The sequence below is a fragment of the Poromitra crassiceps genome (assembly GCF_964638095.1).
Source record: "Poromitra crassiceps genome assembly, chromosome: 8".
Classification (NCBI taxonomy): Eukaryota; Metazoa; Chordata; class Actinopteri; order Beryciformes; family Melamphaidae; genus Poromitra; species Poromitra crassiceps.
This window is the reverse complement of record NC_139629.1, coordinates 26,648,510-26,671,404: the sequence shown is the minus strand read 5'-3', so window position 1 is coordinate 26,671,404 and position 22,895 is coordinate 26,648,510. Positions and strand designations below refer to the sequence as shown.

General features: G+C 43.1%; 1 protein-coding gene across 1 annotated transcript in view; it reads left to right on the top strand.

Annotated features, from left to right (window-relative positions):
- Positions 1-236: 236 nt before the first annotated feature.
- Positions 237-22,895, top strand: part of unc13bb (unc-13 homolog Bb (C. elegans)) — a gene marked incomplete at both ends in the record, with an annotated part of 123,575 nt that continues 100,916 nt past the window's right edge. Inside the window, 4 exons of the mRNA XM_083641141.1 lie at positions 237-324; positions 5,902-6,025; positions 16,679-16,701; positions 17,453-17,482. Coding sequence (XP_083497267.1) covers positions 237-324; positions 5,902-6,025; positions 16,679-16,701; positions 17,453-17,482 — 265 coding nt within the window. The remainder of the gene's footprint in view (positions 325-5,901; positions 6,026-16,678; positions 16,702-17,452; positions 17,483-22,895) is intronic.

Here is a 22,895-nt window from a genome sequence, read left to right as displayed (position 1 = left end):
GTCATATCTGTGATTGGGCCAGATTTCAGGGATTGGCCCAGTGTTATGGATACAGTAGTTAGAAAAACAGGAAATGAGGTGTTGGTAATATCGCCAAACTTTGATAGATTGGTGTGTTTTTTTTGTTTCTGAGTAGTGGGGGAGTTTTCTAGCCCAGGTGCAAAATGTGGTTAGTGTAGGCCTTAGGGTTTCTGAGATATAGACAAAAAGAAGAGAAATGAAGTGCTCCATGGGCCATGGCTGGCTCTGCATGTGTCCAGCAGGCAGCAGAGGACTGGTGGGGTCTGGTGGACTCTAGATTCAACCTCAGTTTGTTCACATCTGGTCAGTCACACAGTTCCCAATCATTCTGGGTGGATTATGCCAGGCCCCTCACCCCCCCCCCCCCCCCCCGCCCTTACTGATGTAATGCATGTTTTCATTAGATGTGATTATGAAATCAAGATCTTCACTGAACATACAATTTACACAGAAATGTTTTTTTTAGTATAATCAAAACAAAAGCAATCATATGGTTCTGTACAGAAAAATAACTCGTTCTTATAATAAGAAGTAGAGGTAACATAGCCTAGTAGCCTAATTATGGCCTAATTGATATACAACCACTTACCTATATCTAGCTATACAAATGTCATATTTCCTATAAAAATGAATACCATAGAAAAACTTTCAAATAGCCTACATTTACGTGCAGCTATACTATAGGTAAAACATAAAAAAAACAAGCACAGAAGATATTGTATTCATTATGAAGTTCACCGAGTTCACACTGACTGCGTTCAAAATACTTCTTTACATAATTTCATTTAATAAGGGTCTTAAAAATTGCTCGGTCTGTCTGTGAGCTGTGCGTCACCACCTGTTCCTTCAACCTGTCAGAGCTAACCTCGCGTCACCAGGCTCTTCTCGGCGAGAAAGAGCCCGGCCTCCCTTTACAAGTGATTTTGTCACGCTGCCTGTTTCCGGCCTAGAGCCCGCCCTAGACAGGAAACTACAGCTGAAATAGCTCGTTAACTTGACAATCAGACACAACAAATAAGAAAATAAAACGGCAAACAACAAAACAAAAGATGGGCGTACCGCCGAACAAAGTTTCTTGTAGAAACGTCGCGGATTCACAATATCACATATTTTAAGCCAATACAGAAGCTTTACTTTTCAAACAAATGGCCAGTTGATGGAATAGTTATCGATAATGGAGGATCAAGTGCAACAGTTGAAGCATCTCTCCTGCCTCGCCTGCCTGTGCTGGGAAAGACATGGACATTGATCATAAGATTTCACATGGCAAGTACTCTATTGTCTTTTGACTCTCCAGAAACCTTCCTCGGCAGTGACTCGACCCTCGCCGCGTCAAGCTAACGGCAACAAAGACGTTTTTTGGCGCACTTATTTCCGGTGTCGTTTCCTGTTTCCTTGGTTTACGCCCCCATGACACTAAAAAGTGGGGTAAAATCATGGTAAAATGTGCCCAGACTAGTCAGAGCGCCACCGTTGTCGTTTATTGGTCAGAATTCTGCAGCCAGACCCGCCCTCCTCAGCAACACCGTAACCTGATTGGACAGCCCAGACGCCAGTAACAAGTGTGCAGGTGGCCCCGCCCTCTTATCTCTGTGCGCCCTCAGGTTGTTCATCGGTTTATGACGCGAGTTTTTAGTCATGGCGTGCCCGTGGCGGGGGGCTAACTGCTCTCTGCCCAAGTCCAGCATCTTTAAACCAGCTGTAAGCAGACAGACCGACGAGAAGCAGATGAAAAAACTCATTTAACAAGACATGGTGATGTTACCGCAAGAAGAGTCAATCTCCTCGGAGAGCTTTTCCTAACTGGATTTCTCGCTGCTGCTGCTGCCGCCGCTGCCTGGAAGCGCTTTTGCCATGTCTTTACTGTGTGTGAGAGGTAAGTTTTTCCTCATTCCAGTTGGAAACGACGGGTGAATTAGACACGAGTCAGGTTAGTTTGAGACCTAAAGTGCTTGACTTTGATTTAGTTTAAACTGATCACTTCTGTCAAATCCCACAAAACAGGTTTAGGAAGTCTACCCCCCCAGGGGAGGTATTCCCTAGGTGTCACTTTACATTGGTCGCCGTGATTTTCCATGTTGAAAAGCTGCTTTCTTCCAGTATTATTATGAACTGAAAGCGAATAATACTTGAGTCTGATATTATTATGTTATCCTTATGTTGTTAGAGGCGCCAACAACATGTACTACCAGCTGTTAACTCGGAGAGCTCCTCTGACCGACTTGTGTTGACGGACTGGGCATAATACCACACACTGCAAACAGCAGCTGTTAGCATCATTTTTAAACGATCACTTTACAATAGCATACAGTTTAGAATTAGGCTACAGCTTGGGTGACCAACATCACCCAAGCTGGGGTCCCCAGCAAAATGAGGCTTAGTTTGATTTGTTTGAGAATGTGTAAAAATGACTATTTTCTGTCACCTGCTGTAACAGACAGTTTATCATATGGGCGTCCATGCGATACAGCCTTTTTCAGTCTGAGTGAGTGAGTCTCTGTGGACTAAAGCACAGCACAACAGGGGTTGATTGAGATGGAAAAGTTTGGGGTGCACCGTACAACCAGAGCACATTGAGCAATCTCCAGATCTGCCACCGATGCCCAGCACTTGGGTCGAGTGATGGAAAAAAAGAAAAAAGAGACAGGAAGAAGTTGCGTTCAAGAAGATGAAAGTGGAGGGAAAATGCACATATTTTAAGAAACAGTTGTGGCACTCAATACGTTTGATTGATCATGAACCTACTCTTTCACAGGTACACAGGTACAGTTGTCATAGTCATAATAACAGATTATTCTTTTGGGGGATAGGTTGCTTCGTGCATGCCGGACTGTAATGTAGCTATAAAGCTATTGTGCATGAAAGACTAATCCATTACATATTGTACAGAGTAGGAGCAAATTAAGCATTCAAAGACCCAGGGAAATATGTTTGTTGAAAGAGTATCATTATGTTATTATTTCCAATGACTACCGTAGTTCATGTATTGTATGTATAAAAGTAGTGGAGAGAGTAGACAGAAATGATCTATCCCTCTATCTCCCTCTATCAAGCTACTTTTAATACCACTTTTGCACAGCCTGTTATACACAGCCTGCTATACAAAGAGTAGCTACTTTAAAAGTTCTATACTGTACCTGCCAATACTTACTGTAGCGATCCTGGGTCTGTAAGGATAAAAGCAAGCACGTGGACCTTAGCTAAAGGGATTGTCCCTTTAGCTTGATGGTTAACGTGTTGGGCTTGTAAGTTGGAGACTCCGGGTTCGCGAACGGCCTCGCCTGTGTTGTTACACTTACCATAGCTTACCTTTCATTATTCAATGAACAATTGAATTCTTCCTCATTCGTTTTCCTTATCCTTCCTGACGAATTGATCTTACGTTCACAACATTGACTTTTGCAGCCAGTGTTAGTGACACACACACACACACACACACACACACACACACACACACACACACACACACACACACACACACACACACACACACACACACACATTTGGAAGAGAAAATTATCCTGAAATGAAGATTTGATTGACAGCTGCATGTCGTGATATGATTGGTTGAAATGGGGTAGAAATGTGACAGTAGTAGGTGACGTCAGCAAACTGTAGATTACTGATATCAATGAAATCTTGAAAAATTAACTTTTGATGTGAAAAAGTGTGAAAAACTAAAGAAATTAGATTTTTGTGATTTCTTTTGCATACATTATTAAATAGGTGCACTGCATACCCAGGTATTTAAACTAAAAGAAAAGAAAAGTCATTTTTGGGTTCAGCTCGACTTTAAGACTTAAACACTTTTTTCTTCTGATTATTCCCCCATATTGTCCCCCATAGTACTTGGCCAATTTTTCCCCCTGCTACCCCGGTCGCTGCTCCACCCTCGGCCGATCTGGGAAGAGCCGTAGACTAGCACCATGCTTCCTCCGACACGTGCAGTTGCCAGCCGCTTCTTTTCACCTGACAGCGGGGAGCTTCACCGGCAGGACGTAGCATGTGGGAGGATCACGCTATTCCCACCAGTTCCCTTCTGCCCGACCAGGCGCCCCGACCGACCAGAGGAGGCGGTAGTGCAGCGACCAGGACACATACCCCCAATCCGGCTTCCCACCCGCAGACACAGCCAATCGTGCCCGCATGGACGCCCGACCAAGCCGGCGGTAACACGAGGGGCGCGAACCTGCGGCCCTCGTGTTGGTAGGCAGGGAATCTACCGCTACACTACCTGGACACCCTAAAGACTTAAAACTTTTGAAGACTACGTACTGTATGTCTTCCTCAGGATGATGAACTAATGATTTTTGCTACAGTATCTGAAAGTGATAACTGAGGAGCAAGTAGCAAACTGAAGAGAACGTTTTGTTTGTGTTGACTAGAAATTTGACATTGTGAAAAAATATCTTAGACAGGATTTGCTGACCACAAAAATATATGGGCTCAAGATCTATCCCCAGCTGCAGGGGAGGGGACTACACAACATTACACTCACACTAACGAGTCAGCATGGTCAGAAATGCCAACAGTAAAATTTACACACATTTGGCTTGTACATTTATGTACTTTACATACTAAATTTGATTAGCAACAGTTGAGTTTTTTTAAATAAACCTCAAGCATCAATATCTATATAATATATATATATATAATATATATATCTCAAGACTGAAATACTTTTTGGAAACACTGGGTTTTGTAGATGCAGAATTTCTTTTCCAGACGCCTGGTGTAAAAGAAGTAAAGAAATTGTTCCAAAATATATCAAGTTATGTACTTTATCAATGCTTTATTGTCAGAATATAGCAGTACCCATTTATCTTTGAAAGGAAAATTAATAATTATTCTCCATTCTGGAGTCTGGACTGAAGAGCCCTTTCCAGTCAGTGGCAGCTTGATGACATGACATCTATCTGCTTGGTGCCTCTGTGTAAAGCTTGTTACAGAGATGAGTGTGAAAGAAGGAAGACGCCGGCCAGTCACACCAGAAGGTGTGCCGCTTCCTCTTTTCCTCTGGTCAGCATCACCTCGCCAATACTGTTGTATCCTCCTCTCCTTCATCCTTCAAGTCTTGTTGCACAAATGATGCATGATCATCACCACTGAGCGTTGGCAAAGTCGTCTTGACCGAGTCCAGATGAATCTTGTACTTTACTCATTCTTTACAACTGCAATCTGCAACGTTTTGTCTTCAGACAGGAACTGTCTGGTTAGTCCCGCCCTCGCTCCACTCAGCTGGTCGAGTCCCCGCCCCCAGCACTGGTCACTCATCTTGATGAGCTGTCTTCCCTGAAGCAGCATCTTCTTCTAGTGAAGCAGCATCTACAGCCTCCACAAGGACCAAGGAGCAGCAAGAACAATGCTGTTCTTGAACACTCTTTGTCTGCCACGCATTTACTAGTAGCCTCCCTAGTCTTTCTTACCTCTGCCAAGAAGGTGCGGTTTCAGTCGCCTCGTGTGTCGGACCGCCCCCGTCCATCTTTTAGGATATCTCAAAAAGTTGGCTACAGATTTGCACAAAACTTGGTATAAAGTTTGGTTATGAGGAGAACTGAGTAACTTTTTTCATGCAGGTTGGCCAAAAATGACGAGGAGTCAGGATGATGACTTGTTATGGCAGATGGAAACTGGTAGGAGTTAGGAAGCCCAAAGATAACGGAGAGACAAGGCAGTGGTTCTGTGATTGGCTGATGATAACGGAGAGACAAGGCAGTGGTTCTGTGATTGGCTGATGATAACGGAGAGACAAGGCAGTGGTTGTGTGATTGGCTGATGTTGTGACTCATCCCTTCCCCCGGTAGCCCAGCTCGACGAGGTTGTTTATTTATTGCCAGTACACAACGCTGTCATCTCCATGGCGATGTCTTTACACAACAGATAAGTGGTTGCCCTGTCCGGTGGACACGTGGGAGACAATGAGCCAGAGCCCTCTGCTGTGGATCAGGGGACGGCTGAGTGGACACTTGGCTCACATGGACCTCATGGTGCCCCACTACTGGAGGTGTCCAGATGCTCCTGGCAGATACAAAGATACGCCACCACATTATTCACCCAAATGCAATAAACATGGGCGTTCTTGAACATAGTCACAATTCCCGAGACTGGAAAGTCGCTGTAGGTCGGAGGTGAGAGACTGGCTGGTCAGCTGGTAGTTTGTCGGGCCGGCGGTGAGAGACTGGCTGCTCAGCTGGTAGTGTGTCACTGATGACATCACTGATGACATCACATCTAGGGATGGGCATTTCTAGCAAGAACACCAGTCGAAAGTCGCTGGGCCAAAGTCGCCTTTTAGTCGAAATTCACCCAAAAATATATATCTTTCAACCCCGGTTGAATTTGTATTACGCCTCAAGTGAAAGTAGTTGAGTTATTTTTTGTTGCAGCACACTCCAGAGCACTGTGTGTGACAAATGTTCAAGCCATGAATTAAGATCACGCTGGACGCATGATTAAATCAGCCATATTGGCTTGGAGCCTGCTTGTCCGGCATTGGCTCCGCTCCAGAGACAGTTGTAGAGAAATCAAGGGCAAATCAGTTTTAGAGATTAAAGACTAGCCTATATAAAGGATGGGTGGGAGAGTAGCCCTGTGCTACTAAAAGAGACAGAGTGGACGCTGTGAAAGAGACAGAGTGGACAGACGCTATGGAAGAGACGGAGTGGACGCTGTGAAAGAGACAGAGTGGACAGACGCTGTGAAAGAGACAGAGTGGACACTGTGAAAGAGATAGAGTGGACAGACGCTATGGAAGAGACAGAGTGGACGGACGTTGTGAAAGAGACAGAGTGGACAGACGCTATTAAAGAGACAGAGTGGACAGACGCTGTGAAAGAGTAGCCCTGTGCTACTAAAAGAGACAGAGTGGACACTGTGAAAGAGACAGAGTGGATGCTGTGAAAGAGACAGAGTGGACGCTGTGAAGCTGTGAAAGAGACAGAGTGGACGCTGTGAAGCTGTGAAAGAGACAGAGTGGACAGAGACAGAGTGGACAGATGTTGTGAAAGAGACAGAGTGGACAGACATAATGTAATGTAATGTAATGTAATGAAAGAGACAGAGTGGACAGACACAGAGAAGCAGAGGAGTGGAATTATGAGAGAAGAGAACGAGGGAGAGAGAGCGCTTAGAGATTGTGGGAGTAATCCTCTGGCCATCTGTTGGTCTCTCTCTCTCTCTCTCCTCTCCTCTCTCTCTCTCTCTCTCCCTCTCTCTCTCTCTCTCTCTTTCACTGGCTTGCTTGGCCACAGAGGTTCTGACATCAGTTCCTGTTTCTACCTTCATGCTTTCTGACTGTACCCTCATGCTTTCTGACTGTACACTCATGCTTTCTGACTGTACCCTCATGCTTTCTGACTGTACCCTCATGCTTTCTGACTGTACCCTCATGCTTTCTGACTGTACCCTCATGCTTTCTGACTGTACCCTCATGCTTTCTGACTGTACACTCATGCTTTCTGACTGTACCCTCATGCTTTCTGACTGTACCCTCATGCTTTCTGACTGTACCCTCATGCTTTCTGACTGTACCCTCATGCTTTCTGACTGTACACTCATGCTTTCTGACTGTACACTCATGCTTTCTGACTGTACCCTCATGCTTTCTGACTGTACCCTCATGCTTTCTGACTGTACCCTCATGCTTTCTGACTGTACCCTCATGCTTTCTGACTGTACCCTCATGCTTTCTGACTGTACCCTCATGCTTTCTGACTGTACCCTCAGTGATCGTTAAATACTGTTTCTACCTTGATGCTTTCTGACTGTACCCTCAGTGATCGTTACATACTTTAAATACTGAGCCTTTGAATTGTAGTTGGATATTACTAGGCATCTTACACTATAGGAAAAAAGTCGCCACAGTTTGTCATCTACCCAATCCATCCATCCATCCATCCATGTCAGTTTACTTTAAAAAAATATAGCTTTTTTTTAGTTAACTAAGCAGGTTATCCGTGGGGCTTTGAAAAGTATTAAAAGTTGATAAATCAATTTAGGGAAAATTAAGGCCCTTAAAAAGTATAAAAAAGTTTTAATTGCCATTTGAGAGGTATTTAATTTTGTAGCTATTGTGCTGATGGTGTTAAATAAGCATAATATGATATACTGTCCCATATCGATCGCAGACCCTATATATATATTGTGGCAGACTTTGTGATATCAGCAAATATCGTATCGTTGTCCCAAGTAATCTATATTGTGATGAAACTTGTGGTTTACAGCCCCATCGCTGATGTGATGAAAGTGGCCGTTGAGGTCTTGAAAAAGTCTTGAAAAAGGTGTTAAAAGGTATTGAATTGAACTTGAGGATTCCTGCATACTGTATAGCCTGCTATGGTACTTACTTGGGAACCAGAGCTTTGTCATTTGTCTACGAATGAATGGCCTCTATAGTAATATGAATAGGTCAGTACAATTAGTAAGAATCAATAAAATAAATACATGAGTAATATTCAATATTGATTACTAGGGCTGTGAATCTTCACTGGCCTCACGATTCGATTCGATTACGATTCAGAGGGCTACGATTCGATTAGATTACGATTATCGAATGCATCTCGATGCGTCTTCAATCGATCCATCACTTTTTTTTCCCAATACATGATTTATTTTTTCTCACTTTCTTTTTACTCACTGTGTGGCTACTTTTAAAATAAAAGTGCATTTGGAATTGCATTGTATTATGATCCATAATTAAAATAAACAACTGCATGTACTTCCATTATATTTTATTCGATTATTAAAAAATAAATAAAAATAATCGATTTTTGACATTTGTGAATCGATGCAGAATCGTGCACGTCCGCATCGCGATGCATCTTATAATCGATTCTTTTTGACACCCCTACTGATTACTGCTAATTCCAACTCCAGGTATTATTTTATTGCAAGCAATGCAGCAACCATTGCAACCAGTTTTCACCAATATGATGCTGCCCTACTTAAATGTGAGCAAATCCGCAGAGCAGAGCTAATGAAGGTGGACAGAAGCCAGACCAGTGTCCCAGGGACCATTATCCTATTGCATTAGTTAGATGGAAAACTGGATAGCCTTCACTTTCATTTGAGAGGCTACCTTAACCCGTAAACCCAGGTTGACTGCAGAAGCTAATTGAGTTATGTTGAAAGGGGAAGTATTTCAGCTTTGTCGTCCTCAAATGTGTATTTCTGCAACAGGTGTTGAGCTTGTCAAAAGTCACATTGGCTTAAGTAGAAACACAAAAGTAGACCTTATATGATACTACTGTATCATACAGGTTCTTTTTGGCATTTCATTGTTTTGTTGGAATAGTATTAATATGATTATTTGTGATTTCCCAGTAAGTTTGTCAGTTTAAAATGTCTTATTTTGGAATTTGTAAAGTTGCTGAAATAGACTGACTCAAAACTGCTATTGAATGCATTTGGGATCACTTAGGAGGCGTCTTGCTCAAACACAAAGCACGGCTGTGTGCAAGTCAAAAGTAACGGAGAGAGCAAGACCTCAAAGGAGCAGTGTTACATCCTGATTCTCGTTGCCATCCTTGGATGGCTAACCTGAAGTACCAGAGGGGATAACGCGTTGTTGAAAATAAAACTTGACAAGAGAAAGTTAGCCTACTCTGGAAGGATGAGAGTACACAAACATCCTCCTCACTAACTACACTAGAGATCCTGGATAGTTTCAAGCAGAGCCGTGTAAGAAGAGTGGCGACATCTCCATTCACTCCAATGGACCAGTTTTTTACCCTCAAGAGTTCCAGGAAGTAAGGTTCTGGATTAAGCAGCACTGTCGAGTTGCAGCAAAATAGACAGTTTGTGTTGTACTTTGAAAGTTTTTCTTTTCTTGAATCAAATTGTATTATCAGCTTTATTTTAGCATGCAAAAGTAGCGCGAGACCCATTCCTGGCTGTTCATTGGCTAATGAGTCTGGCATTTTGGTCCTCCGCTGACGCCACTCTCTCTCTAGAGGACACTAGTTTCAAGGACTATTTTTCCACAACATGATACATGACATGGCTATACATTTAAGAAATGTTTAACTCGTAGCACCCAGCGGAGTGCCCCAAAACTGCTGGGTCCAAAAAACGCACACCTGCTGTGACCAAACCATTAAATACAATTTGGAAAAAATGCAGGTACATTAAAAAAAAAGTGATCACGGCCTTACAGTATGTGTGATAGCTGAGCATGCACAAATCACAGTAACACAGTATATCAATTCCTTACATTTAGCTTATTTAACCGTGCTGGGCTGGGCTGCTGAACCTTCGGTTGATACCTCGTTAATGAATGAGTTGTGAGTTTGTTTGAGAATTGTCACCATCTTGTGAGAAGTCATCAGGTGAGTAGCCTAAATATAAATCTATATGGGTCTGTCTGTAGCTCAAGTGAGCTCCTATCACCTAGCTACCTAACTAGATACTTGATTAATTAGGTAACTAATTTTAATATAGGTGGATGAAAAATAACTCGTTTCAGACATCCTCATGCTTGAAGGTAGCATTGCACGCGACAGGTCGCACTGGTGCTGTTTCCATTGAATATACAACACCAATATACCAATATACAGACCAAGATGCTTCCTGCTATTGTTCAAAAGTGACTTTCCTGACACTGTACAAACATCTGACTGCACTAAATTGAAGTAAAGGCTGACGTTATTGACTATTCTAGAATAAAAACTAAAAGAAAGTGAAATACGTTTGTTATTTAGCCAACATTGTTTCACTTTTTTCTGATGCGGTCGGCTTTGTGGGCGTCGCCATTAGGGGCTCGCTTGGCTCGCTTCGTTCTTCTTCGTCGGTTGTAAGGGTTGCAAGGTATCATGGGATACCCTAACCCACCAAAGTGTGTGCATGGTATGGTTCCTCGAAAATGATCCATAACCAGGTACCTAGAAAGGTTGCAAATTCAGTGAACTTATGTATCAAACTGGTTTCAGACAGCCTAATTACAACTTCTTACCTAGAAATGCCACCTATAAAGCTCGTTCACTTGAGAATCAGACAGGCCCCATGGAAATACTGGCAGGTTGATAATAGCCTAACTGTGACTGCATAACTGGCCCTGCCAAATAGTGATCTAAACAGCCTCTGAAGGCCCAGTACAGGGAATGATAAGCATCGCTTCCCACTGGCCCCCCCCCCCCCCCCCCCCTGCTTTATTGTGCTCCCCTCAGATAAGGTCATGCAAATGGTGACATAAGGCCACCGTGCCAGGTCATATGCCTCGGTGACAATGAGACAGAACACTCTCCCTCTCCCTCCGTTTCCACGGCTGCCTTTCCGCTTCACACGCGGTATGTCAAACAGGAAACGCTTTGGCACAACGCACAAATTGGGTGTGTTTCTTTTAAAGATAAAGAATTTCCTCCGTTTCCCTTTGCTGTCCACTAAAAGGTCAACATTAGAAAAAAGTTTTCTAACGTCCATGTACCTGCAACTATATGCGCTCTTTATCCTAAACGTACAAATAAACCACCACTACTACGTACTACTACTACTACACACCAGCCAGCGCTTGTTCTTTCGTTAGGGTCACTGATGTTTGCTGTGGATTTTCAGTCATAAATCAACAGCAACGTTTCAAAACAACAAAGAAGTCAGGACAAACAGACGGCACGGTGGCACAGTGGTTAGCACTGTTGCCTCACAGCAAGACGGTCCCGGGTTCGAACGCCGGGTCCGTCCCAGCTCCATACTGTGTGGAGTTAGCATGTTCTCCCCGTGTTCGTGTGGGTTTCCTCCGGGTGCTCCGGTTTCCTCCGACCACCAAAGACATGTCTGTTAGGGTTAATACTCCTGTCAAAGACATGTATGTTAGGGTTAATACTCCTGTCAAATACATGTATGTTAGGGTTAATAACACTCCTGTCAAAGACATGTCGGTTAGGGTTAATACTCCTGTCAAAGACATGTCTGTTAGGGTTAATATTCCTGTCAAAGACATGTCTGTTAAGGTTAATATTCCTGTCAAAGACATGTATGTTAGGGTTAATATTCCTGTCAAAGACATGTATGTTAGGGTTAATATTCCTGTCAAAGACATGTCTGTTAAGGTTAATATTCCTGTCAAAGACATGTATGTTAGGGTTAATATTCCTGTCAAAGACATGTCTGTTAGGGTTAATATTCCTGTCAAAGACATGTCTGTTAGGGTTAATACTCCTGTCAGTGCCCCTGAGCAAGGCAATGGCAATCAAACTGGAGTTGGTCCCCGGGCGCTGCACTGCGGCTGCCCACTGCTCCTAGTTCTAGGAAGGTTCCTAGTAGAGGATGGGTCAAATGCAGAGGATGAATTTCCCCAAGGGGATAAATAAAGGATAACGTAACTTCCCCTTAGTTTTTTCTCTCTCTAAATATAGAAGCAAGAGAGGGGATATTCCATTCAAATATGAAAAACATGTCATCCAATCCGGCCCATCTGCCATCCCAGGCTCAGGAGGTTTATATGAACATACAACACTGCAAACCGCAATCACAATTTAATCCCTACAGGACAAACTACAAAGCACTTCACAATCCCGTAACCATTCACTCCCCCATTGAGAGGTTTTAGGGAAAGACCATGGCTGTTATAGCCGGCCATTTAGCATTTTGTTTGGCTATCATGCTAACCATCTGCCCCAGTCCAGTCATGGCCATTGTTGCTGGCTGTTTGTTAGCTACCAGCTGTGCTTTGTGATGCATCATTGTCTGTATGCTTAAAAAAAAAAATAGTATTAATCTTAGCGTTGTTTATGCATGTGGTGTCTTTCAAATGGACATTTTTCAACTGCGGTTCAATGTGGTGGTTACCAACCTGTTACAGGGTTTTTCCTGCTTAGAGGAATTTTTGGCGCCCCCCACAAAGAGGTTTATATAATCAATCTCATAAGTCAGTGGTGAAGATAGATATCCCTGACTACACACTAACCCAAAATCAAGCACTTTTTTTTTTACTGTATAATTGTTGAGAATTTCAAAGTTAAAGAAGCTCCCCCACATTTGTACTTGAAATTACTTTAGTTTAAATCTGAAACTTTAAAGTGATAATCTCGAGGATTTCAGTTTTGTTCTCTTTGGTGACACCTATGGTAATGCGTGGTAATTGCAGGTGAGATCCAGGCAGTGTTGCATCATCTGTGTCACCACAGACACCCAGTTCATAAATGCTGCAATACTGTAATGAATGCAAAGGGTTCCATCAATGAGCCATAGGCTCACTCACTATTGTGTTAACTCAGACGTTTATTCACATGAACATCTTCTCAGTCCGAATTCGTACCAGAGCCCCGCTTTGCCATGTGCCATGTGCGTTTGGGGTAACGCCCCCCAGAGCCTTGTGCGTTGGGGGTAACGCCCCCCAGAGCCTTGTGCGTTGGAGGTAACGCCCCCCAGAGCCTTGTGCGTTTGGGGTAACGCCCCCCAGAGCCTTGTGCGTTGGAGGTAACGCGCTCCAAGCGCCTCAGTACCGTTGTGCGTATTATGGAACGCGCCACGAGCGGACCGTTAAACCGGCACTGTGGGGTCACGCAGTGGTCAAATTATGCCCTGGGACTCCACAGGTTTGTCTTTGTCTTTATTTAAGATCCCCATTAGCTACAGCAGAGCTGCAACTACTCTTCCTGGGGTCAAACAACTTGCATAGTTTCAAGATATCAAACAACTTGCATAGTTTCAAGATATTACATACAAAATTTACATTCTGTATAAAAAATACATTCTGTACAAACGGTACAATTTTGAATATTACACACATACATACTGTACCTTTCAAGATATTGCATACATCAGAATTACCTACATACCATTACAGATGTGTAGAATATACATACAACTACATCACATATTATGTATACATATATATATATATATATATATACCATTACCATATCTTATATATAAATTACATATAACTATTACCATCACCATATATATTATATATTAGTTATGTACATGCTTCAATATATATATATATATACATACACATACACATACATAGCATTATCACAGTAGTAAGTGCTGTTTGGTTGGGATAGGCATTGGGTATGTGGTCTTAGGGTTAGGGTCTGGATATGGTGGGGGGGCTTAGGGTTACGGTCTCTCCAGTAGGGGTGGGAATCACCAGATGCCCACGATACGATACTAAAACGATACTTGAGTCACGATACGATAGTATTGCGATATTGAATATTTCGATATATTCTCTAACTCCTTTTCCGACCTTTTCCTTGACCTCACCGGAAGTGAAACATGCAGTGTTTTTTTGTTTTGTTTTGTTTTGTTTTTGCCCCACATGTAGGCTACATTATTAAGCTTCTCTGGACTCAATACTCCACTGCAGGGGCGGACTGCAACATCGGGCGCTTCGGGCAGATGCCCGGAGGCCTGGCATGGCATGGCCTGCAAAAAAATAAATAAATAATGATAATATCGATACTTGGCGTCCAAATATCGATACAATATCGTCAGGCAAAATATCCCAATACTATGGTGTATCGATTTCCCCCCCCACCCCTAGTCTCCAGGGCAGATGCCGGACCCAGGGGAGACCAAGGGGTCTTCAAGGGTCTTCAAAGGGGTCTTCAAAAACGCTCCGTGCGCTGTGGTGCTATGCACGTTGGAAGCAGTCTGGGCATGATTTCCAAAGCATTGTGATCTGAAACACACGTTCCCAGTGGACCCAGCCTCTAACACACCTTCAGCCAGAGAGGAGGATCTCATTCATGGGATCAACTGGTGTCGTCCTCGGTTGGAAGGAAACGCTGCAAAGTCTTGGCACTCCATATAGCACATGTTACTTTGGACACTACTGCCACAACACATGACTCTGAAGAGACTGTGAAAGCCAGGATTAAGTAGGGTGAAGAGTTTTCATGCCTTAGTATCTCAGCTAATATTGACATAACCTAGTTAGGGACCAGGCAGCTCTGCTGCCCGTCCCTCTTGTATTTGCCAATGTTATTATTACTACTTCTTCCTACAAGGAAATCTTCCTTCCATGCATGAAAATAAACAAAACGTTGCCAAACTTCCTCATCTGGCATTTGTCATAACAAATCAGACTCGTATGTGCTACCACATTGCGACGTTCACTAGAATGTAGGCCCAACTTGTGAGCAGAAATGTCCAGATGCTTCGAGCTGCCAGGAATGATAAAGTTCTCTCCTAATAAAGAAGATAAAGATCTCCTCCCACATTCTTTGCTCAATTGACGCCAAACTGTATCTTCAGACTGCCAGCCTGTAAAGTCGTCAGTTGTATACAGTGTGAAGTTGTAGGCCTGGTATTGTTTAAAAAATTACAATATCATAGCAATACCCTTAAAGGGATAGTTTGTATTTTCTGATGTGGGTTGTACGAGGTACTTGCCGACAGTCAGTGTACTGAATGCAGCCAGCGTGGTCCCAGTTTGGAGAATGTGGCTATATATATATATATATATATTTATATATATATATATATAATAATTCCATACTGCCCACCTGGCGTAAGACGCCGAACATAAGCAGAGCTGAAGCTTGAGGCAGGCACAAGCTGAACTGACGCCTAACCGTTCACACAAGAAGCCTTCTCTTTTCCTCTCAGCGCCTCCTCGGCGCGCCTTGAACCCGCCCACAACAACTCCCATTGACTTCATGCCTGGCAGCTTCAAGCTTCACGCGTCACGCTTGGAAAATCGGCGTGAATCCTGAACGATCGCTTGAGCAAGGCGTGAGCGTGGCTTCCGCGTGGCTTCAGCGTGGCTTCAGCGTGACGCAGGTCATTTACACCGTGTTTTAGCTGAAATCTGCACTGTAGGGAGGTGTGCCTGTAAGTAGTGGGGCTGCTGCACCAATAACCTAAATAATGCTCCAAAGTTAGGCTACATTTTGGCCAGGAAAAAAAACATTTTCAAAGCGATCCTCTGTTTCACAGCCTTGTGTGCGTGTGTGTGTTTTTGTGTTTGTGTGTTTATACGTGTGTGTTTTTGTGTTTGTGTGTTTATGCGTGTGTGTGTTTGTGTGTTTGTGTGTTTATACGTGTGTGTGTTTTTGTGTTTGTGTGTTTATACGTGTGTGTGTTTTTGTGTTTGGTGTTTATGCGTGTGTGTGTGTTTGTGTGTTTATGTGTTTATACGTGTGTGTGTTTTTGTGTTTGTGTGTTTATACGTGTGTGTGTTTTTGTGTTTGTGTGTTTATACGTGTGTGTTTTTGTGTTTGTGTGTTTATGCGTGTGTGTGTTTGTGTGTTTATGTGTTTATACGTGTGTGTGTTTTTGTGTTTGTGTGTTTATACGTGTGTGTGTTTTTGTGTTTGGTGTTTATACGTGTGTGTGTTTGGTGTTTATGCGTGTGTGTGCGACGGGCATCAGTGCGCACACGCGTGCCTGTGTGTGCCTCTTTTGTTATTTAGCCTTTCTGATGCTATTGCATTGCATGGTTAAATCAGATTTTTTTTATTGATTTTTTTTTTGGTATCTGCAGTGGAAGTGGCCCTGGTTTGGAATTGGTACATATGTTTGGTTTGGTACTTAGACAAAATTGGCAGAATGGGTCCTTAAATGATCAAATAATCTTTTGGCTGTTTGTATAACATTTCAGCCAATGCTGCCACACAAAAACCATCAATTCATCCACGCCACAATAGACATGTTTCCCTGCTCTAGTGGAGGACAAAGCATGTGACACTGTTCATGTGTTTGTGTGATTCAGGTGTCCTGATGACGCATGGACACGTGTGTGTGTGTGTGTGTGTGTGTGTGTGTGTGTGTCTGTGTGTCTGTGTGTGTGTGTGTGGCTACCCTCTTATCAGTTGTGGCCTTGACTGTCTTTCTGCAGACCTGAACAGACCATATTTAGTCAATGTTGTGATCTCAGTGTACTGTATCAGGCTACCTAGGCAGAGATGGCACTGGAACACCTAAATGGATTGGAAGTTGGAAACCCTCATTAATGTTTTGCTTGCGCACCTGTGTTACTTCCTGCCTTTTAGACAAAAAATGGGTGAATTGGGTGGGAAGTGAAAAGGGACTGCGATATGATTGGTGTAAATGTCTTAATTAGTAATAACAAAAAATGTGTGTTTATGAGAGGGAGAGAGATAGTGTGTCTGTGTGTGTGTGTGTGTGTGTGTGTGTGTGTGTGTGTGTGTGTGTGTGTGTGTGTGTGTGTGTGTGTAGTTTGTCTGTCTGCATATCAATGACTTTCTCAGGCTACAATAACACCAGATCCTGCCCATTTTCCCCAGTGCTCATGCCCAAATCATGTCACATGTCACCTTGTTGATCTCCCCTGCTTCACCAGTGTACTTTGCACCAAGATCTGATCTGAAGATCTCAACATCACCTCTCTATCTGTCAATCAACTTCACAATCAAGTACTGCTAAAGCGAACTGACATGATGTCACGTCAGCGGATTCAAAATGAACTGATTTAATTCACCTTTTTTTTTACAGTGAATAATGCTTTCTTTCTTTTGTCTTCCAGTGAAAAAAGCCAAGCTCCAAGGACCTCCAGGTGAGCACCTTTTGAGTAATAGCCTAACAACCAATCATTTTAGCTCCTGGGACCTATTCATAATAAACCTTACTGCCTGGCAACATCTATGAATATTATGATGGTCTTGTCTGCTCAACCTTCCGTTCTCTACTCTAAATCTAAATCCTGCCATATCTTGCATATTTACAAGTGACAGTTCATATCACTACTGATTTGCTTTTTGGACTCAGGCCAGTGCAGCCATTTCTCTTGTGAATCAGTCCAATTCTGGCAAGTCACTGAGACCAGGTTGATTTTGCGCTGCGTAATCCTGTGTCCTTCTAGGCTTGCCCACGTACAGGTGAGCTAAGATATTCTAGGCTTGCCCATGTACAGGTGAGCTAAGATCTTCCAGGCTTGCCCACGTACAGGTGAGCTAAGATCTTCCAGGCTTGCCCACGTACAGGTGAGCTAAGATCTTCTAGGCTTGCCCACGTACAGGTGAGCTAAGATCTTCTAGGCTTGCCCACGTACAGGTGAGCTAAGATCTTCTAGGCTTGCCCACGTACAGGTGACCTAAGATCTTCTAGGCTTGCCCATGTACAGGTGAGCTAAGATCTTCTAGCCTCGGCCACGTACAGGTGAGCTAAGATCTTCTAGGCTTGCCCACGTACAGGTGAGCTAAGATATTCTAGGGTTGCCCATGTACAGGTGAGCTAAGAAGATCTTCTAGGCTTGCCCATGTACAGGTGAGCTAAGATCTTCTAGGCTTGCCCATGTACAGGTGAGCTAAGAAGATCTTCTAGGCTTGCCCACGTACAGGTGAGCTAAGATCGCTAACTGCTAAGTCCAAATCCCCATGCCCTCCACCTAAGCAAATCCCTGTAGTGTTTAGCGTCAGGGCTATCCTTAAGCCCAGGGACGTTTCTGAACAGAGCCTGCAGCAGCAGCAGGAAGACACAGAGGCTTTGGATCTGGCAGTGGCGTTTCACTCTCATTTTTCTAAAGTTCCCAACTGACCCCTGTATGGAGTACCGCAGGGAGAACCTCTTTTATTTTAAATTTTTTTACTCTTGCTAAACACAAACTTCGCTCTTTCATAAACCTTTGTTAACCACAGACCTTATTTCACGCATTTAAGTTAACCGAAATCCCCATGCAAAAATCCCATTCACTTTTATACGTACGAGCCAGAAGTGCTAGCGTCCATGTTTTCCGGACCCATTCGGACCCACTCTCGTTAGTCAGGGCGAAAACCGCTAGAGTTAATTATCCAGAAAATCTCTACATTTGTTCAGCCTAATTCTTCTTAGCCCCTCCCCCATCAACAAAACACAAATCATTTTCTTTGGTTTGTGCTTCGTCAGGACTCAGGAGTAGCTCTATTGTGGTGTCTCGTTCCTCTGAGATATTGGATTTTGGCTGTGAGCCTTTGCTACCTCTCCCCTCCCCTAGGCCTTACCGCCTGTGAGTGACACCTGCCTCTGAGCAAACACTCAGACTAATTCAGTTAAGCCCGTGGTCTGCCTGCCCTAGCCCAAATGCAAACATCAGCCACGTTTCGTTTCGGCTACAGGGCCAAATAGTATAAGTCGTGGCCAGAGCAAACCCATTCTTACATGATGAAATTCAAAACACTTGCCCTTTTCATCTGGCCTATAGCTTAACAGTGCAGTAGCAGTGTTTTCTCCCTTGGGTCCTAAGTAATGTCATAAAGCAAAATGTCTTCTTCCACCACTTGTCCACGTGCAAACAGATCTCCTCATGCCAAGATGTTACTTAGGCCTTGTTAGCAAAGTCAATCACCAGGATTTTTCTTTTTCATACAGATTTTGAAAATGTTTTGAAGTAGGGATGGGCATCGAATTTCGAATTTTCGAATAATCGTTGTTATTATCAAGGTCGACTTTTATTATTGAAAGTCGAAATTCGATTTTTTTTTTTTTTTTTTTTTTTTTGTGTGAGTGAAATGTTGCATTGTCTCCCCTGATTCTAAGTATAGTCGAATTGCTTGGTTTGAGCAAGTAAAACAATTTTTATAAGCATTTTAAGCAAGGTTTATGGAAAAATGAATGGCGGATGAAATCCCATGAAGAGGGAGAGGGGGTGACTTTGGCACCCCTTTGGCACTCAGACCTGAGCCTACTAAATATTTAATGAACCACTCATGATTGTCAAAACTGTTTTTTATTTTCGAAAATGTCAATGTCATGTAACATGTTCTTTACTTCAGTGGTGCAATGCTTGTTTCAGCTAAAAATCCACAGCAGAAGCTTTTTCTATTAATTAACACATTGAGTGCCAGCCATTTTTTCATCCTGTAGGTAAGTTGTGCCAGGTTTTTTTTTGAGGATTCTGGCTCATTTTACAAGAGCCGAGGATTATTTTCTGTTAAGAATTCATGAACACCAATCATCTAAAAATAACTAATAGAATGTGTGCTTTCTCTGTCTAAAAGAGTTAGTTTGCAGAGTTAGTAGTTATGTAGATATTAGCCGTTGAGTACAGCATGGTTTCAGCGTCTGGAAATTTATTCAGAGATAAATGGCTTTTTGTGAAATTCGATAGAATAGTCACTTTAACCATTCATTTTTGGCATCAGTAAGACCGTCAGACATTCTAAACAATAGTTTTGAACAGTAATTTCCTCCATAACAACAGGAAACACCCCTCTCATTCAAACTCCTCCCTCCGTGTGTCTTCTCCTCCTTCCTCCTGGCTCTACAGCGGGCGTGTCAGAAGCGCGTTGCTGCTGCCTGCCTGCCTGCCTGCGTGCCTGCCTGCCTGCTTGCCTGCGTGCGGACGCTCCTTGTGCGAGTCAAGATGGGCTGGGGAATGCGTGGGCGATGGGCAGATGTTGATTCTGGCCTTTCTGAGGTGTTTCAAAGTGTGTTTCACCTATAATCTATTTTGCAAATCGCTCTCCGCTCTCTGTGTGCTGCTGCCTGCGCGGCCGCTCTCGGGCAAGACAAGTCTGGAATGGATTACTGTAAAATCGCCTCGCCATTTCCTTGAATGGCTTGCTCCCGCGGCAGTTTTTTCTTTGATTTCGCTCGTCTGGGGGAGCACTGTCAACACTTAGTGGGTCGGTAAAATAGATTATACACATTCTCTTGCTCCAATAGTGATCTCGAAGATGTAAAAGTTGTTGATTGATGTCCCACCGTCAAAAAAAAAAAATGTTTATGTAAGACGAGATATCTCGGCTCTGGCACTCAAGCGTTGGATTATGTAAGACGAGATATCTCGGCTATGGCACTTAACGTGTTAATAAAGCCTTAGACTTAGAATCAGGGAAGACAATGCAACATTTCACTCACAATTTTTTTTTTTTCTTTTTTTTTTTTTCTTTTTTTCTTTTTTTTTTTACTTTTTTTTTTTACTTTTCGAATTTCGATTAAAAGTCGACTTTGGCCAGCGAATTTCGAATAGTGTTTTTGCTAGAAATGCCCATCCCTAGTTTGAAGAGTGAGAGTACCTCAAGCTACAGCTTGGAGCTACAGCCACAGCAGTTATTTCTGGGCAACACAAAGTGAAAGGCTGCATAGAAAATTTGATTTGGAAGAAAATGATCGACCAACCATAAGTCAGTGGCAAAGATATTGCATTATGATACTGAATATGTGATTACATTGATTCATTTCACTGAGCACATTTTGCACTTCAGCCAGGCATGTTTCAGTATACGGTACATATAACTGGATGACGTTGTGGGGTGACAGACCACTTTCTTGCAACACTGGCTCTGTGGCTATTGTTATGGACCACTATCTTGCAACACTGGCTCTGTGGCTAATGTTATGGATCACTATCTTGCAACACTGGCTCTGTGGCTATTGTTATGGATCACTATCTTGCAACACTGGCGCTGTGGCTATTGTTATGGATCACTATCTTGCAACACTGGCTCTGTGGCTATTGTTATGGATCACTATCTTGCAACACTGGCTCTGTGGCTATTGTTATGGATCACTATCTTGCAACACTGGCGCTGTGGCTATTGTTATGGATCACTATCTTGCAACACTGGCGCTGTGGCTATTGTTATGGATCACTATCTTGCAACACTGGCGCTGTGGCTATTGTTATGGATCACTATCTTGCAACACTGGCTCTGTGGCTATTGTTATGGATCACTATCTTGGGATACAGCACCAACATTGATTAGGCAACACATTTTGGATAAGGATGCACCGATCCACATTTTTTCACTTCCGATCCGATTCTGATACCTGAATTTGGATATCTGCCGATACCGATATTATGCCGATACCAATATTTTTCTTGAATATACAGTATAGGCAAAGATTTGGCCAATTAAAGATTTTTTTTTTAAATATACCTTGCAAAAAGCAGACAGAATTAAGAAAATATACAAGGGAAAGAAGGATACTATTATACATGGGCAAATTACGGCCCGCGCTGGAATTGCTTTTTTTTTTTTTTTTTTTTATTCCGATCCGTGAATTAGTGCCAATATCGGCTACCGATATTTGATCGGATCGGCCCCACCCCTAATTTTGGACATGTTCTTCTGTTTAATTCTGAGAGACAGACAGCTTAGATTCGTACATTTCTTCTCATCAGTTTGCCATGATGTCATTTCCCCATGTGGCTCTGTGGCTCGCGGGAATTCATATTCTCATAAGGAGCAAAGTCAGCTGGGAAACAGCGCTGTCTGTTTAGTCAAGCTCAATGAATGAATCAATAATCATGTCACGGTTATCGACTATTCCTCTGTCCTCTTGCCAAGCCTCACTTGCCCTGTATTAGGAGGTGTGTGACGTGCGCGTGACTTTATAGGAAGAGCCCTCAAAGTTGACATAAGGCTGGTCTGTGATGTGTGTTTGTATGTACAGTAGGGTGCTTTTCGCCACGCCTTGCACTGGTTTTAGGCCGCCTTGCTGCCTGGAACCTTGCAGTTTGTTGTCTCTGGAGAAACTGGGTCGAGCTCGAGGTGACCTTGAACAGGCCAGCGGACGGCCGTGTCTTATGTTCCACTGGTGATTGTTATAGGGAAGGTTTGATAAGCCGGTCCTAACATTCATTTTGCAAACACGAGGGGAATTCCCCCTTATGTTCTTTAGATAGGGGAGGGGGGGGGCGGTATAGATTTTGAGGGGGATTTCTAGACTTTGGGGGGGATTTTTTAAGGCCGATTCTATAACTGACAAATATCTGCTTCTCCTGTCCGATAAGCGATAATACGGAGAAAAAAAAACGAATTTAAAAAAGGAAGTTTTATGCACACCTGAGTCTAAATTACTATGGCTTTTGTCATTGTGTTTATATATGTTATATGTGTGCTGGATCTCTGTGTGTGTCTGTGTGTATATGTGTGTCTGTGTGTATATGTGTGCTGGATCTGTGTGTGTATCTGTGTCTGTGTGTGTGTACATGTATGTGTGCTGGTGTTAGATCTGTTTGTGTGTGTGTGTGTGTGTGTGTGTGT